The sequence below is a fragment of the Haliotis asinina genome, chromosome 9 (assembly GCF_037392515.1).
Source record: "Haliotis asinina isolate JCU_RB_2024 chromosome 9, JCU_Hal_asi_v2, whole genome shotgun sequence".
Lineage (NCBI taxonomy): Eukaryota > Metazoa > Mollusca > Gastropoda > Lepetellida > Haliotidae > Haliotis > Haliotis asinina.
In genome coordinates this window covers 25901815-25919466 of record NC_090288.1, presented here as the reverse complement: position 1 = coordinate 25919466, position 17652 = coordinate 25901815, and the positions used below count along the sequence as shown (strand labels likewise).

Sequence of the window (17652 nt, the reverse complement as noted above, 5' to 3'; positions counted from 1 at the left end):
TGTGCAATGAATATACAATTGTGAATAAAGCATATTTCAGTCGCTTTTCCCCTTTGATGTTCACATGCAAGTGTTGTGTCCGAGTTGGCCGATGTTTCAGTGAATGGACATATAATTACCGAACTACTTGAAATGAAGTTTTCTTAACAACTTTTCACACACGGAATATGTTTGTTTCGAAACTGAAACAGTTTTTTCCACTACTGGTAATTCAGCAACTGCAAAGTCCTGTCAAACTACGTATTGTACATCATTCACTACGGGTATTAAAACTGGAAGTACATTCTCAGACACAACCAGTGGTACCACAGCCTCAGACACAACCGCTGGTACCTCAGACACAACAAATAGTACCTCACACATAACAAATGGTATCACATCCTCAGACACAACCAGTGTTACTAAAACTTTTCAACATATGTTTTGTGTGTCGTCTCGAGTATCACCCAGCCAGTGTGAGTGTACCTCAGCCCCATCCAGTTCAATCAGAGCGTGTCGCACAGTGTGAACAAGACACGCACTTGAGATTAGACTGTGCTTTCCTGTCTCAGTTGTGTGGGTATTGCCCACAAAACATGTAGTCATATCCATCCCAGTCAACTAGTTTGAGCTGAAGTTCATGATGTACATTTCTTTGGGTATCGTTCAAGGAACGTACAGTTAATTTACTCTTGTCCAGTAAGTTGAGGTGAGTTCAACATACGTACATTCTGTAACAAACATTCAATTCTTACTACAAGAATGTATATTAGAATAACTGTAATCCATTGACTGTAAAGGTAGGCAGGTGTACTATTTTCAGTCTGCATATTAGGCGTGTTAAGAACCCCACGCAGTTGGCTCATGATCAAAATCTGCCAGTACCTACTGATAATGAAAGACTACGTCGAAAGACTACATTCCTAAGGTGGCCTGTCTTATATCCGTGAATCCTGCCCTTGACTTCAGCCACATAAAGCTTCCATGTCGTCAAACATGGCTCCATACATGTACCATACCGACGGCTTGTTCTGTATGTTGTAGAGGTATTCCCTGCATGTTATTTGTCTCTATCTAAAAGTTTAAGTTTCAATAATCAGGATAATTTTTATGTGTAGTACATTTTCGCTTCCAAGTCAGGTTCCACAGTTGGAATTGCAGTTCTCAGCGGATTCCCTACGACGCGGCAATTTATACCAAACTCACCTAAAATTTGCATTTCCTATGTTCATCAATTTATGGGGTTATACATGAAAAGCTACAAATCCGACCCTCCCTAAGATATTTGTATTCAGGCAATAGGAATAGACAGGCTGTCCTTTGTCTTTCGAATTACCTGACAGGAAAACTAGAATCATTCCGTGTCTCCTCCCCAACCGACAAAATACGCTAGTCTCAACGTGAAACGTCAGTAAACACGGATGCATATAGAGTTAAAGCTACATTACTCTTCGCATACAAGGTATGTTCCATTCATAGTTTGTTTGTTTCATTGTTTGTCGTAGCGGCCGTTTGTTGTGGCGCCTCACTATGCAATGTTCTGTCTGTACTTAAACGAGACATTCCAGTGATAGCACAAGCATCGATCTACGTTTAAGGGGTACGATGACATGTGTCAATCAAGTCAGCGAGTCTGACCATCCGATCTAGTTGTTCGCCTCTTACGACAAGCATGGGTTACTAAAGACCAATTCTAACACGGATCTTCACGGGTTTGTTTCATTCATACGTCACGCGTTATCATTACAGATTTCCAACCAATGGAACAAATGAAGGGGGCGTACATAATTTTAGGTATGGAAATATTCATCGCTTTATACAACTATGGAGATGATTTAATTAGTTTTAAGTGTCATTTCAAATAATTTTAACCTCTACTGAAATGTGTCGGTTCGTGTACGCTTGAAATGAAATTTCGTGGAGATCGGAACATTGGCTGTGATTTGAAAATGCTTGGATGTTGTAGATTGATGGATAAAAGTGCATTCTTGGTATCATAGACTAAACCTTATTCTCTGAATATATATAATTTTGGTAGTAACAAACAAATACATTTACAATGAAAAGGAACCCCAGGGAGATCAGATATAACTCCAGGAGACCTAGACTTGCTTCATTTAGTACTGTACCATTACAGAGAGGGCTAGGAAGGGAAATCAATGAGATTCAGGGACTGCAAGACAGACTAGTGTTACCACTGCACTACGTTTGCTTATGACACTGCCTGTTTTAGTATGTTTACTGCCTAAACGTAATTATCAAACTTGCAATCTCAATTCTAATTCTTCGTGTTTCGACAATGAAACGTTGTTGATGACTGTACACTTCATTCAGCATATGTTATATGTTGTATTTAGTATCTGCCGTGTGGTTCTGTATCAAGCAGTCCAGATTATCGGGAGTTTTCGGAAGCACGGTAAGTACCACCCAATAATTCGATCCAAAGCTGTATCAGATGTATATGCCCTGCAGAAGAATTTACAATGACTTTCGCTTCTCAGTCCGAAAGGCTCGGTGAGTTACACACTTAACTGTCATGTACTAGTATAATAAGAAATAAATGCTTTGGCAACACTATTTAACACTGAATGATTGTAGCTTTCGCCAAACATTACGCCCGTCCGCGACATTTCGTTTACGAATTTATGTGTGTTGTTTTTCTTCAATTTTCTGTGAAATATTACATTAATAGCAGGTGGTTAAACTGGGCATGATTCTTTTGTAAGAGCTAATATACAACCTCTAATATTTGTTATTCCGACATGAAGATGTGGTTATGTATTTTTTCAGACAATGCAGGCAATGCGCGTGTTCAGAAAGTGCCTGCAAAGGACAAATTGTCTTGTTTAAAGGTGGTTTTATCACTTATCAAAGATTAATAGTTGTAACCTGATCAATTAACCAAGGAAAAGGAACTTAGCACAGGGTAACGCATAACACAGCGCTTCTTAACTAACTAGCATTGCATCATGAAATTCACTCGGAGTTTAAGTGTCTTATATAGGCTTCGTTCTTTCATATTCATCTCAGACAATGACCCAAAGCAGGAGCATGACTGCACACAGATCAGCGAAATATCCAAGTGTCGACATAGGTACGTCTTGTTACAGGTGTTTCACAAAGCACAGATCGTAGTATTTACGAACCCCAAACAAATATGGTTATCTATTTGCAGTAATAAAAGGATTTGACTGCATTTTAAGTGTTTTCATATTTGCCTGGCATTAATGAAATGCATTTCTCCGATAAAAGTGTATTATTGTAAAATCTGTACTCTTGCATGGTTGAAACTAAAACCCATCGAAATAATGAAATGTGCGTCTATTGCGGAATAACTACTCGATAAACATTTTAGCTGCAGTGTGGAATATGTAATTTAGCAGCCAAATATTAATTTTAGGTCATGTAAACTACTTCTTATTACACATTTGGCTAGCATGCATTGCTCTATATATTTCAGAGGCTTGGCAGGCAGGACTGGACCATGCGATTCTGTTGATGAAGGTACATATGAGGGAGAGAATGAGAGAGAGAGAGAGAGAGAAAGAGAGGGAGAGAGGAAAAGTGAGAGAGAGAAAGGGTGTGGTGAGGGCGAAGATAAAGAGAGACAGACAGGCAGACAGAGGAAGAGAGAGAGATAGAGAGAGAGAGATTGAATATAACGATAACGATATGTGTCTTCACTTTCAGGTCTGTATTGCTGCACATTAGGCACTCGAACAAGCACAAGCATACGGTAATTTAATACCAGTGACAAAAGCACTTCCAGAACACTGGACTCTTCCCTCACATATCCACATATACGCTAAACCTGCGATGTATACTTATTGATAACTATTTTTTTATAATTTTGTTTTGGCTACTTTAAAGCCAAAGGAATGTATACAATACACTGAACAGTTCGCCTATCTATTGTTCGTCAGGTAATAACGATATACCAGGCAGCTGACACTGAATAGTTTGCTAGTCTATTGTTCGTCAGGTAATAACGATATACCAGGCAGCTGACACTGAATAGTTTGCCTGTCTATTGCTCGTCAGGTAATAACGATATACCAGGCAGCTGACACTGAATAGTTTGCCTGTCTATTGTCCTAAAAGTTTCATGAAATATGCATCGTACACTTATATGAGGTAAAGACATTCCTGTTACATCAAGTGAGTGAGTTAGTTTAGGTTTACGCCACACTCAGCATTATTCCAGTTACATGGCGGCGGTCTGTAAATAATCGAGTCTGGAACAGACAATCCAGTGATCAACATCATGAGCATCGATCTGGGAACAGATGACATGTGTCAACCAACTCAGCGAGCCTGACCATAGTATCCCGTTAGTCGCCTCTTAAGACAAGCGTAGTAGCCTTTGATGGCAAGCATGGGTTGCTGAAGGCCTATTATACCCCGGACCTTCACGGGTATCCTGTTGCATCAAGGGGCGGCGGAGTAGGCTAGTGGTTAAAGCGTTCGCTCGTCACGCCGAAGACCTGGGCTACTTTCTACGCTTTGGTACAATGTATGAAACCCATTTCCGGTGTCCCCACACATTGATATTACTGGAATATTGCTAAAACGGCGTAAAACTCAATTTACATCCATTTGAAATCTGTCAAAGACACCTTGATCACCTCTCTTGTTTGTCCCTTGCAGCGGACTTATAACACCCTTCACCTGTGAGTATATATATTGTAATTATATCAGACAGGAAATGTAAGTAGGATGGAGACGTTACAAAGTGTGATGAACATACTCTCTCTCTCTCTGTCTCTCTCTCTCTCTCTCTCTCTCTCTCTCTCTCTGTGTGTGTGTGTGTGTCTCTCTCTCTCTCTCTCTGGTTTACTAGACCTAACCTAAAATGCACCGAAATACCGAAATAAAGTTTTAAAACATGTCGAAAATGTGAGCCTGTTTATTGCCTGTATTTATGCTTCAAAGTATTAAGAAGCAGTATATTCAAAGAACCTAAAGTAGCTAGTAGCTAGTATTGGTTGTAACTTATTGACATTGACGAATGTTATAAACATATTTGTGACACATTGTCAGTGTTTCCATGTCAAATGATTTGCTGACTAAGTATTTTTCTTTGTGGTCGTATGTACATTTATGTTTACTTGTGAATATTCATAACTACATGCATGTTGAAATTGTTCGATTTAGACTCTAGATATTGTTTTATGTTTCCTGGTGATAAGACGTGTCACAGAAACTAGTAACTATACATACAACACTTTAAGAGAAATGAATATGCGGCGGTATTTAGATTATGGAGTCACGTATATATTATGACGTAAGGTGGCATTAAAATACGTGCTTTCACAGTCACAAAAGTATTTTGGAAAATTAGTTCGATTTAAATTCATTCTCTTCCCATCCCATAGTACATAACAATAAATCTGTATCGACGGTGTTCTTTCAAGGTGACGAGTCTGAAGCCTCCTCTCAGACAGGGCCGTTAGTCGGAGGAGTGGTTGGAGGGCTAATCGGCGGTGCCGTCATCACTGGTGTCGTTGTATTGCTGTGTCGCCTTTGTCGCAGACGTAGAAGGTATGGGAGCATTTGCCACAACAGGCCAGATGCTGCGCCAAACACTGACCGTGAACAGGTGTAATGTCCGGGATGAATTGGTATTACAATTTTCCATTTGGAGATGAACTTGTATGATTTTGTTATTCTATGATATTTCCTCCCCAAATAGTGAGTGAAGTGAGTATGGTTTTACAGTACTATATTCCAGCATAATCTCCACTAACTCCTGAAATGGCCTTCACACGCTGCATCCATGTAGGCAATCGTACAAGGGTCTTCTGTGTGACGAGTGAAAGCTTTGACGACACCGGCCCACGATTAGAGGGTTTTGAGTAAATGTTCCCGATATCATCTAAAGAAACTAATAATAGGATCACTTCAGTACGACCGAAAAAGCTGAACCATCATCTCACCTAAAGTTGTGGATGCGACATTTCATTGTGACTTGATTGCATCTAATTCATTGCAAAACCATTCTTTACACAGACATCAAGAGAGTCCTGACAAACACGTGACAGACACTCAAGCACACAAGGCACCAGTACGTCGAGATTTTATGTTATTATAATACAGCTTCATTCAAACTGTATTTGATTGTGTAATGTTTAAAACCTTTAATCTTAACGTTCTCTCCGTATCGTTTGACACATTTACCATCTGATTTCATTTTTAGCATGAACAGTTTTACTTGTAAACTACTGGATTGTACTCTTTGTGATAATAAATATTAAACCTTATGCAGTGGGTTTCGCTCTGCACTTTCAAACATCTCCACACAACCATAGTTAATTAGCTTAAAACTCTATCCTAAGGGTCACACCAGCGACTCACCAGACAAGGAGAAAGGAACAAATGGAAAGACTCTCTCAGTTCCCGATCTGGTGAAATCGTCTGTAGAACCTGTTCCTGAAGACTACGCGATCATCGTAGAGTTTACAGACGCGGGCGACTACACGGAAATTACAGAAGAGGTCTCAGTATCAGGGGTCTCCCTGACTACAGCAAATAATGGGATGCCTACAGTGGGTGGAAGTAAACCAGAAGACCCTGTCGACAGTCTTGCTGGTCAATACAACATCTTGAGGGAGTCTAGTCGGACCATAACTGATGATCCGGCCAGTGCCCGTCACCGACAAACTGGTAACAACGGATCATCAGCAGAATATTTCGTCCTGGAAGAATCTGATGGCAACTACAACAGACTAGGAAAAGCTGTTACCATCACTGCGACTGATGGCTTTCACAGACCTGGGGACACTTTTGAGACTGGAAGTCCTCAAGCCAAAGACACTGAAGCGCCACCACCAGAGTACTTCGTCCTCGAGGAACCAGTAGACACATACAACAAACTTGGGGTTGCTGGTGCCGTATCTGTGATGGATACAAAGAATACCTATCATCGATTGGGAACGACTGATGCTGATACAAGGAACAGGGATCCAGGACCTTTCGAAACTGTGCTTGAAATGTCAAGTGCCACCTACAACAAACTTAGAGAGAAAACGCCGACTGAAGATGCACAAAGCGCGTACAACAAGCTTGGAGAGGTCACTTCCGAAAGAAGAACGTGACTTTTCTCACGATGATCCCGAGGAACCCCGCAGGGTCTTACAGCATATTCAACTAACAATAATCGTGATTATTTTCACAGACAAATATTTCCTTTGTCCATTTTCCTATATAAATGTTATTTGGATGTACAAAAATGTTTGCCTTAAAACAAGAGAATGTTATCCATATATCAACATATGTTCTGAATTTACATTTAGGGCAACTAACGTCTTGATATGTATTTTTCTGTGAAATGTATGTGATGTTCATTATTTCTTCTCACCGTACGCTTTTTGTCAACTTGCACCCATATATGTACTCAGTGTGACGATTGCCCAGGACATCCATATTCACCGAATTGAATAGGTAGACCGGACTGTCAGCCAGTCAGAAATGACAAAAATACAAAATATATTCTACAAATTAGATGGTTTCAGCTGAAGTGTTACAAAGGGACACACGCACACACGCAAGTACGTATGCACTCATACCTTTCTCAAATAGCTGATGTATCGGGCCCTGATCTTTGAAGTTTAAGAGACAGGAAGTTTGACGTTTACAGTAATTTTACATATATTTTTACAGTAAAAAAATTAAGTCTACATGGTTACATTTTTACACGTGACATGATGTATATTCACAACGCCTTTCAAACGAATTATTGCTATAACAATAAAATGTTAAATGTCATACCCAAGTGTGTATCTCTTAACAGCTTCATATAAGTGTTACAGAGATTTTTGTTTGTTCGTATCTGCATCTATATACTAAAATTTGTTCAAATAAGGCATAAATTCTCTTATCGACTCTGAGCTGCCAAGGGAGATAACTCTCTTAACCCTAGGTAATTCGTAGAAACTCGCGGTAGTGCGGTAGGTCTTGTCGGAGTAATGGGCAAGGACAGGTAACTCTGAAATTCTTTCACGAAACGCTTGGCGCCAGCAGGATTTTCAAGGACAGGATCAGCGTAACATTAACAAGGCAAATATCCCATCCACACTCCCACTTAATTTTAAGGTACAATTTTAATCTGCTGTTGTGTTATACATTTTTATGTATATATGTTGGCATGCTGATATGATATATACATTGGTAAGATACTTTGTATTTCAGCTTTGGTTGATCTGTTGAGACGTTATAAATGTCGTATATATTGTACCTGGAAGATATCTCAAATTGATTTTTGCTGTTCGGTACTCTTTGCGTTTGTGGTATTCTCTCGGCAGATGCTCTCAATACCTGCTAGTTCTAGGCAAAGGTAGGGTATGTGACTCGGCTTTCCGCTCATATCATACTACCAAGGAGTTGGATTTGTGTAAGCACTCTGGTCTTACGACGTGGTGGCCCTGGGAGCCTGAGTGATGCGTGCTGGGTGTTGGCCGAGAGACATGGGTGTCTATGTGGTGGCCCTGGGAGCCTGAGTGATGCGTGCTGGGTGTTGGCCGAGAGACATGGGTGTCTATGTGGTGGCCCTGGGAGCCTGAGTGATGCGTGCTGGGTGTTGGCCGAGAGACATGGGTGTCTATGTGGTGACCCTGGGAGCCTGAGTGATGCGTGCTGGGTGTTGGCCGAGAGACATGGGTGTCTATGTGGTGGCCCTGGGAGCCTGAGTGATGCGTGCTGGGTGTTGGCCGAGAGACATGGGTGTCTATGTGGTGGCCCTGGGAGCCTGAGTGATGCGTGCTGGGTGTTGGCCGAGAGACATGGGTGTCTATGTGGTGGCCCTGGGAGCCTGAGTGATGCGTGCTGGGTGTTGGCCGAGAGACATGGGTGTCTATGTGGTGGCCCTGGGAGCCTGAGTGATGCGTGCTGGGTGTTGGCCGAGAGACATGGGTGTCTATGTGGTGGCCCTGGGAGCCTGAGTGATGCGTGCTGGGTGTTGGCCGAGAGACATGGGTGTCTATGTGGTGGCCCCCGGAGCCTGAGTGATGCGTGCTGGGTGTTGGCCGAGAGAAATGGGTGTCTATGTGGTGGCCCTCGGAGCCTGAGTGATGCGTGCTGGGTGTTGGCCGAGAGAAATGGGTGTCTATGTGGTGGCCCTGGGAGCCTGAGTGATGCGTGCTGGGTGTTGGCCGAGAGACATGGGTGTCTATGTGGTGGCCCTGGGAGCCTGAGTGATGCGTGCTGGGTGTTGGCCGAGAGACATGGGTGTCTATGTGGTGGCCCCCGGAGCCTGAGTGATGCGTGCTGGGTGTTGGCCGAGAGAAATGGGTGTCTATGTGGTGGCCCTCGGAGCCTGAGTGATGCGTGCTGGGTGTTGGCCGAGAGAAATGGGTGTCTATGTGGTGGCCCTGGGAGCCTGAGTGATGCGTGCTGGGTGTTGGCCGAGAGACATGGGTGTCTATGTGGTGGCCCTGGGAGCCTGAGTGATGCGTGCTGGGTGTTGGCCGAGAGACATGGGTGTCTATGTGATTACGATCACCTAAGTGTTTTGTGAAAGGAGACCCTGGGCCTTACCCCTGACTGGTTTAATGATGAGAAGACAACACTTAACGAAAACATACTGTTTTACACACAGAATGTCCACCATGGGAATATTGATTTTTTGAAAAACACCAATCTTGTTCATATCTATTTTGTTATCAGGACTTAGAAGCTGTAGAAAGTTTCGATGAGTCACCATATCAACAACGTCCGGGTACAACTTATCGCTAATGTCGTATCTGCTGTGTTACCGACAAGAATCTACATCCTTCTTGCATAGAAACGTGTAACTGAAGTGAATAATTTGTGAACACTCTTGTGGAAAAAAATTCACAATTCATAATTTTGTATGAGTATTATCATTATTATCAAATTATACAACTACGTCGTATACCTATATATGGATTGTAACAAGCTGACTTACAAGCAATATGTTCCTTGTCCATGTAGGAATATCCGTCTGTACTGTGTTTACATCTCACCAAAAGAACCTAAACAGAATAGGAATACATTTATTTTAGGAATTTACATTTATTTACCATTACATACAAAATGGTAATTTGTATTTTTATGCAGAACATTGACACATAACACCAGAACCCGTGAAGATTCGGGATAGAATTGGTCTTCAGTACCCCATGCTTGTCGTAAGAGGCGACCAAGGGCACCGGGTGATCAAGCTTGATTGAGGCATGCCATAGTATCCAAATGTAAATCGAATGATGCACTCAGCAATATTCAAGCTATATGGAGGCGGTCTGTAAATAATCGAATCTGGACCAGACAATTCAGTTATCAAAAACATGAGCATCAATCTGCGCAGTTGGGAACTGATTACATGTGTCAACCCAGTCATCGAGTCTGACCACCCGATCCCGTTAGTCGCCTCTTACAAGTATAGTCGCGTTTTATGGCAAGCATGGGTTGCTGAAGGCCTATTCTAACCCAGGACCTTCACGGGTCCTCTGTTCAAGAGTATTTACACACCGCCGCCATATGGTTGGAATGTTGGTGAATGTGGAGTTAACCAAAATATGACGTATCGACAGCAGATCGCACGCGATCCACCATTCACAGTTAAGATTATTTATAGATCGCCCTTCACACAGCCGAAATATTGCTGAACAGAAACATCTTTTGTGTTTTTGTTGTTGTTTGATTTTGTTGTTGTTTTTTTTTATTTATCTTCCGATGAAACCCACCCAATAACCCGCGTCCCCATGCAGGGATCTGGTAGAGATCTTCATGTAATCCATCTGAGATCTGATTTAGTTACATGAATTAGAGCTGGAATCAGTACCAGGTGTATCACTTGTCATGTTTAATGGTTTTGCAGGACATAAGGGTTTAGCTGAAGGGTAGAAGACCTTTGGTAATGTAATCAGAACACAGGAAGTTTGAGGCAAAGTACTCATCCTTCTACCAATGCTAGGACATCCATGTAGAGGTAAGTTCTAAGGAACATATATTTTGCAATAGATACTACAGATCGGAAGAAGACCAAAGAAACTTGTCATATGAGTATGATGAACCATACTATGAAAGGCACGTTGAGTGTGTACCAGAGACCCTGAATGTTATCAGCATAGACAATAACTGACGTGGTATGACAAAAGTATACAGATAACCGAGAGTGATACATTGGCTAGAGACTCTTGTACTAAGAGCAACCTGATCTGAAGCTTAATAACGCAGATGTCTCAAGCAATCTTGATGCAAAGTTATCACATGTGACTAGAGAGAACACTCGAATTATAACTGGAGAAGATAATTCACGAGTACTCGCATATACTTCCAGACGTACCACTCGGAGAGATTGTTTATATCAGGACATTGATTTAGGGGATGCAAATCCAGTCAAGTAGCATGCTTTCCGTGTGAGCCCAATAAAATTAACTCTCTTTAGAACAGCGATTCAAAATATGTTGGAAAATAACATGTTCGAGAAGTTGTGTTAAACGTTCTCTTATATACTTGTACCTGAAGGTGGGGGCGGTGTTTGCTAATGCATTACTCAGAAACTGGTCAAATTTTCGTCCAAATCTGATTTCTACCCGATGCCTTGGATTGATGACCGTATTGATAGGACAGGAAATTCTAGGGGAAGAGAGAGAGAGAAGAGAGAGAGAGCACAAGCAAATAGCACATTAGTATTTACATGCAGGACAGTCATTCAGAGTTGATAACTGATATGTACAGAAATCAGACATCAAACAGTAGGATATAATCAAACATTCACAGAGGAATGGCGTCACTTGTACACAACCTATCTCCATTAAAATACATACTCAAGAAATGGTTTCAGATGGAAGACATGGCAGATCAAATGTGCAAAGTACCCGAGTGGGTTTATATCAATAGTGTGATGGCTTTTGGTTTGAAAGAACAACTGACCAATTTGATGTATGCACTGATGACGTCATCGCGGCTACTGACTAATCATGACGATGATCATGTGAAGACCATTTGGATGTTGTTTGACTCTCAAACACAAGCTGAACTCACCATCAACTCGTGTATAACAGCAACCTATTAAGGTCATGTTGTAGGTTGAGGTCAAACATTTACAGGTCAAAGTACGAGCTTTGAACTTGTTTCCAGAATCCACAGACAGCTAAGAGTTGACATGATCCTTAAGGATGGCTGGATATTACAGCCGTTTTTGCCAGATGTTTGTCCTGTTTAAAACTGTCATGTTTAAAAAATCTTGAATATTTTGCCACGATTATCAAGACGCCTCACGATCATGGAGATCCGCTGCGATCCCCACGATTTGGATCCAAGGTCTCTCACACTTTATGAGATGAGTTACGGTCAAAAAAGAAAAATCGTCATCGTGGCCTAGTGTATAACCTGTGTAAGCCGGAAAGACGATTCGATCTAGTTTATGGGTTCGTAATGCCGGGGTTACACTGTGTTCCTGACAACCACCGCAGAGGACAAAATGGGATGGCCGTGAGACAACGTGCGTACCTGAATCAGCAAAGGTAACAGTCATTGATTGTCGTTGATGTCGTGCCATATCTTAGAACTGTTCAAACATTTGCCACGGCAGTGACGGTACTAATGAGAAGCCTGACAGTCCGTAGTAAAAGGGGACTACGCACCAAAATGCGACAGCTCGTAACAAACCGTAACACAACTTGCAGAATGTCCGTAGTAGATCCGCAGAAGGACGTGGGACATTTATATCCTCGGCATCTCAGGGTCCATTTAAGTTTTGTCACCTTCGGCCACGTTTGTTTAGCGTTTTGTCACTTGGTTGCATGGAAGCCGATTCGTCCCGTTCTATCACGACTCGTCACACAATCTGCTTCATCTATGGGTTCATGCTGCTTTTGTGCCTCAGGGTAAAACGTACGGCTGCTACTGCCTGGGTGGCTTTATAAGTATACCGAAGGCACACACGCCACAGGCCCGGAGGAAACAATGACATCCGTAGTGGACTGTGGGCTGTGTGCCTTAATTTTAGCTTCCTGGACACAACACGCCTTAATTTGACCTTCCTGGACTCAACAGCACAATTTCCCTACGTGATAGACCGTGACAAAACTTAGCAGGATCTAACAAAACTTGAATTTGGAGAGAAAAGAATCGCCAAATCCAGGAACATAGTGTAACCCTAGCATTAGCAGGAACCATGGCATTTTGACATGATCATACCCACACTCAACAGGATGATCCTCCAGTCTATCTATGTTATAATATATATGTGTGTGTATGTGTGTGTGCGTGCGTGCGTGCGTGCGCGCGCGCGCGCGCGCGTGTGTGTGTGTGTGTGTGTGTGTGTGTGTGTGTATAAAACGTCCATGGAATGTGAGCAGTTTGCACAACGACCCATTTCGCTATTTAGGAAAACATTTCATGTGACTCTACACCTTGCAGTTATACAGACATGCATGTCATTCCAAGTGAAAGTGTTAATCGTGTAAACTAGCGGTCGATAGTTTTCCTCATAGATAATCTATGTCCGTGTCAATTAACGTGACATTACTTCCCTGTGTGATCTGTGTCGTGATGTGATTCCAGGCAAGGAAACATCACAGCAATATTCATATCAGGTAAGTTTCAATGGTTTTCATGTTTTCTTACGCTCTCAGTTATTCCCTTTCCTTGCATGCGTATGTTGAAATTTGTAGGACACGTATTATGATAATGGGAAACCATCCCTCAATTGTCACTCTAGCATACGGGAGTTACAAAACGTTTTGTAGCAGTAAAATATTGTGTGCTTCCTCGGGTGGTCGTGCTGGAGGGAGGGAAGGAGGGGGATAACTGGACATCGGGAGTTAAGAATTAGGTCAGGTCATATTGCATTCATTCCCCACCTCCGGACCCGCTTGCACAGAGCAATCTTAGTTACAATCAATATTAGGTCCCTACAATCAAGTTTACAATCACCATACAATTGCCCTAATCCACTTGCACAAAGACGATCTTAAGACAGCAAGGAGGTAGAAATTTCGTAAACTCGTCTCCTGTCTACAGTTGTCTTCAAGTGTGCATAGCATGCAGCGCAAATAAAACGTGGAACTGGTTACTGCACGCAACTGACATTCCTTCCTTAATCGCACCTTGCAGATTTTTCATGAAAACAAAACAAAGCCAACAAAAAAAAACAAGCAAGAAATCCCCACAAATCTTTGTAATGATAACGTGGAACATAACATATATGGTAACTCGTACCTCGTGGGCTATGGCACAGAGAGACTTTGCAGCTTCCAGACGTCTAAAAGCAATGTTCCGATTTACAGCTTCGAGGCAGAAAGATCTTATTTCATTTAGCCAGATCTTCTCTCATTTAGAGAGAGAGTGTGAGAGAGAGATTATCCCTGATTTAGCTAAAGCTGATACTGAGCGTCTTGAAGCAAAACGTTTCCGAAGATGCATTTTTGCGCTGTGCGTTCGTTCCATTAACACAAACCAGAATACAAATTGAAGAACCATAACACTATTTTTTTTCAAAAAATTGAAATGTATGTCTATATCCATATTTCTTTTTTGGAAGAGTATACATCTAGCAATTTACAGTCACATGCTAATTTCAGTGTGACTTGATCCCTTAAACTCATGGCAAACGTTAATGGCGTACTTTGATAGTGTTACATAGGTGTAGTGCTATTTGTCTAATGGCATAATATTCACTCTGTGCAGTATATGCAGTCATTGAGGCCTGGATGCCCTGCAGACCTGCAGTACAGTATTTCAAAGTAAGTAGAACATTTAATGTTGTAATTACTGTAGATCATTTTTTTTAATGCGTCATGAAGGTTAAGCCAGTGCAAGAGTCTAGTCTAAAATGCGTCACAATACTAATGCGAGCTCAGGAAAATGTGACAACCTGAATCATTGAATTTTCACTACTTACCAAATAGTATAATTCAACTGTTAAGCCATGAATCGTAACAAAACGTTAAAATGTCATTCACATATTTTGTTCACAATTTAGTACTTTCTGTTAATTATTTATGAATTACATTTTCTTGTAAACATAGAACACAAATCATGTCATTCGTCTTTACAGGTATTTCTGCAAGAGAAAAAAATGTAGGTATAAAACTATTAAGTTTAAATGCATCAAGGTCATTACAAAATGACTTATACACTGTTGAGAGGCGTTTAACAAAAGCTGTACGTGGAAATGGAGTTTATATATTTGGAAGGTGAACATTGTTGTTTATTATATAGTTGTGAACTACATACATTTTCAATTTAAAGGTAAAAAAGTTCAAACTGCACCCACAAAATCCACTGCAACCCTAACTGGGAAAATAACAAAATATCATGGTACGACACGAGGGGTAACCGATCAAGCTACTGCCACAAGTGCTACTTCTACAACGTCTGCAACATCATCAACAACAACCATTACTACAAGAGCTGTCAAGACCACCGCATCTACAGCTTCACGTACCACAACGACCAGAAGCACCACAACGTATGCAACATCAGGTACAGATGCCTAAAGATCACCGCTGCCACATGCTGGTGTTTCTGTAACAAGAACTGCAGGCGAAGCACTTCATCATACTGGTAAGACGGAATCGTCACATAAACGTTTAGGGATGTCTAAAATGAAACATTAGATTTATACAAGTCCATTTATACAAGTCCCTTTCCGAACCGTAACATAGCAACAAACCTGACTAAGGTGGCTTCAACATACACCCACTCAAAGTTCCTCTGTTATCGGCAGATCGGAGCCTTACAGGACACTCGTCGTCAGTCGTTGTCAGCTCAGTAGCAGGAGTTGGAGGCGTCATCAGTGTGGTCCTCATCACTGTCGACATTGTTGTGCTGTGGCGCTGCTATCGCTCTCGACACATGTATTGTATATTTCAATATCATATTCCACAACTGCAACATAATCATGAGAATAACTGTTAGTGTCACGCGTATTGCCACGGTATATCAGCTTCATGTTGGCGGAAATACCCAAATAACATTTGTGAATGGTACTACCGCCGGTGTGCTTCTCACAAAACCTGAAACATGAACTATCGACTCTTCAGTTACAACTTACAGCCATGTGTTTGGCACAGGAGTCTACACTACTATTTGCGGTGTGTTTTGTAACTACATATTTGTAGCATGGAATAATCTGCTGTATCATGTTAAGACGGAAATAATGCTGCATGCTATATGCACTACTATATACACTTATTATGGAAATTACTTCTCAGTTACAGACAGCCATACAGGGGAGAGGGAGAAAAGAAAGAGTCGAATACAAACTTTGGATTGGTAAGTCTGTATCTGTTCACGTGTATGTATTTTGTGTATGGGTGAATCAATTAGTTAATGCATGCGTGCATGTATGCGTGCGTGAGTGCGTTCGTTCGTTCGGTCACACAATACAGATTTACTCTACACTAACGATTCCTCCCGATGTCTTCGGAATTAAAAGGTTCCAGTGTGTATTTAAGACTTTGTTGTGCTTTACTGATTTGTCGGAGTAGGGTATATAAGAATTATCTAAGTATCCATGCCTGGCCTAGTTCCGGTCGGTGTTTATTTACAGTTAAATGTGTGGAGGTTGGATTGCTGATATGCAGAAGTCTCAGTCTACTTGATCCAGCTTTGGACAAAAGACATAAGCCACCTAGCATAACGAATACATGGGAGGCTGAAACAACTTTCCTTGTTCTCAGGGTCCCCCAAAGTCGTCAAGGAGAAAACGCGATGCTGGTCCAGGTCCAGTACCGGACATTATCCAGATATCTACTGGACCAGGCATTGCTATGGTGAAAAACGTGTATAATGTCGCCAAAGATGAGGAAGACACTATGTCCTCTGTGTCCACAACCCCTGAGAAGGAACGTGTTGCTGGAGACCATGACTATGTAGACATAAAAGATGAAATACCAGGAATAGCTGTGTTCTCTGTGTCCACAACCCCGGGGAAGGAGCCTGACGCTGGGAACCAAGGACACTATGTGGACATGACAGATGAAATACCAGGAGCAGCTGTGAAGTCACCACCAGTTCTAGAGAAAGCTGATCCAACAGACGGAGGATACAATCACCTGCTCCGAGAGCACGCCACTGACATCCGGATGTTTGCACACGACAAAGGTAACAGACCGGATAGTAAAGAACCATGCGGCCAATCCAGTGTCAGCGGTCCATCACCAGAATATTTCGTTCTGGAGAAATCTAACACGGTCTACAACAAACTAGGAGACAGTGCTACACCCGCCACGACTGATGTGAAGAATACCTATCACCGTCTTGGGGACACCTCGCCTGGAATCTACAACAATCTTGAAGACAAACACTCTGTTGAGGACGCAAAAGGACCCTACCGTAAACTCAGGGAAGAGGTGTCAAACATCTACAACAATCTTGAAGACAAACACTCTGTTGAGGACGCAAACTTAACCTACTGTAAACTTAAAGGCGTGACAGCCTAGAGATCAGGGTCTGTACACCCATCGTTGTCTGTTAGACAATTTATTCACATATTTATTTTAATTTTTCCAAATACTTAGTAATATATCATGCAAGCAAACCTTTATGACCACCAGCTGGTGAGTCTCGGGACATGGTACTATACAGATTACAGAATGTGTTTTTGAATTTGCTATATGACAACCTCTTCGAATGTAGTCAAAGATGTCATATTTCAGTCGTGTGGGATATATTTAGCTTGATGGTTGGCTTTGCTGTTGAATC

At 41.8% G+C, this 17652-nt stretch overlaps 1 protein-coding gene across 1 annotated transcript; it reads left to right on the top strand.

Annotated features, from left to right (window-relative positions):
* Positions 1-5522: 5522 nt before the first annotated feature.
* Positions 5523-7073, top strand: LOC137297176 (uncharacterized). Its single transcript, XM_067829190.1, has 3 exons — positions 5523-5600; positions 6315-6404; positions 6435-7073. The coding sequence occupies exons 1-3, from the start codon at positions 5523-5525 to the stop codon at positions 7071-7073; spliced, it is 807 nt and encodes a 268-aa protein (XP_067685291.1).
* The last annotated feature ends 10579 nt before the right edge of the window (positions 7074-17652 follow it).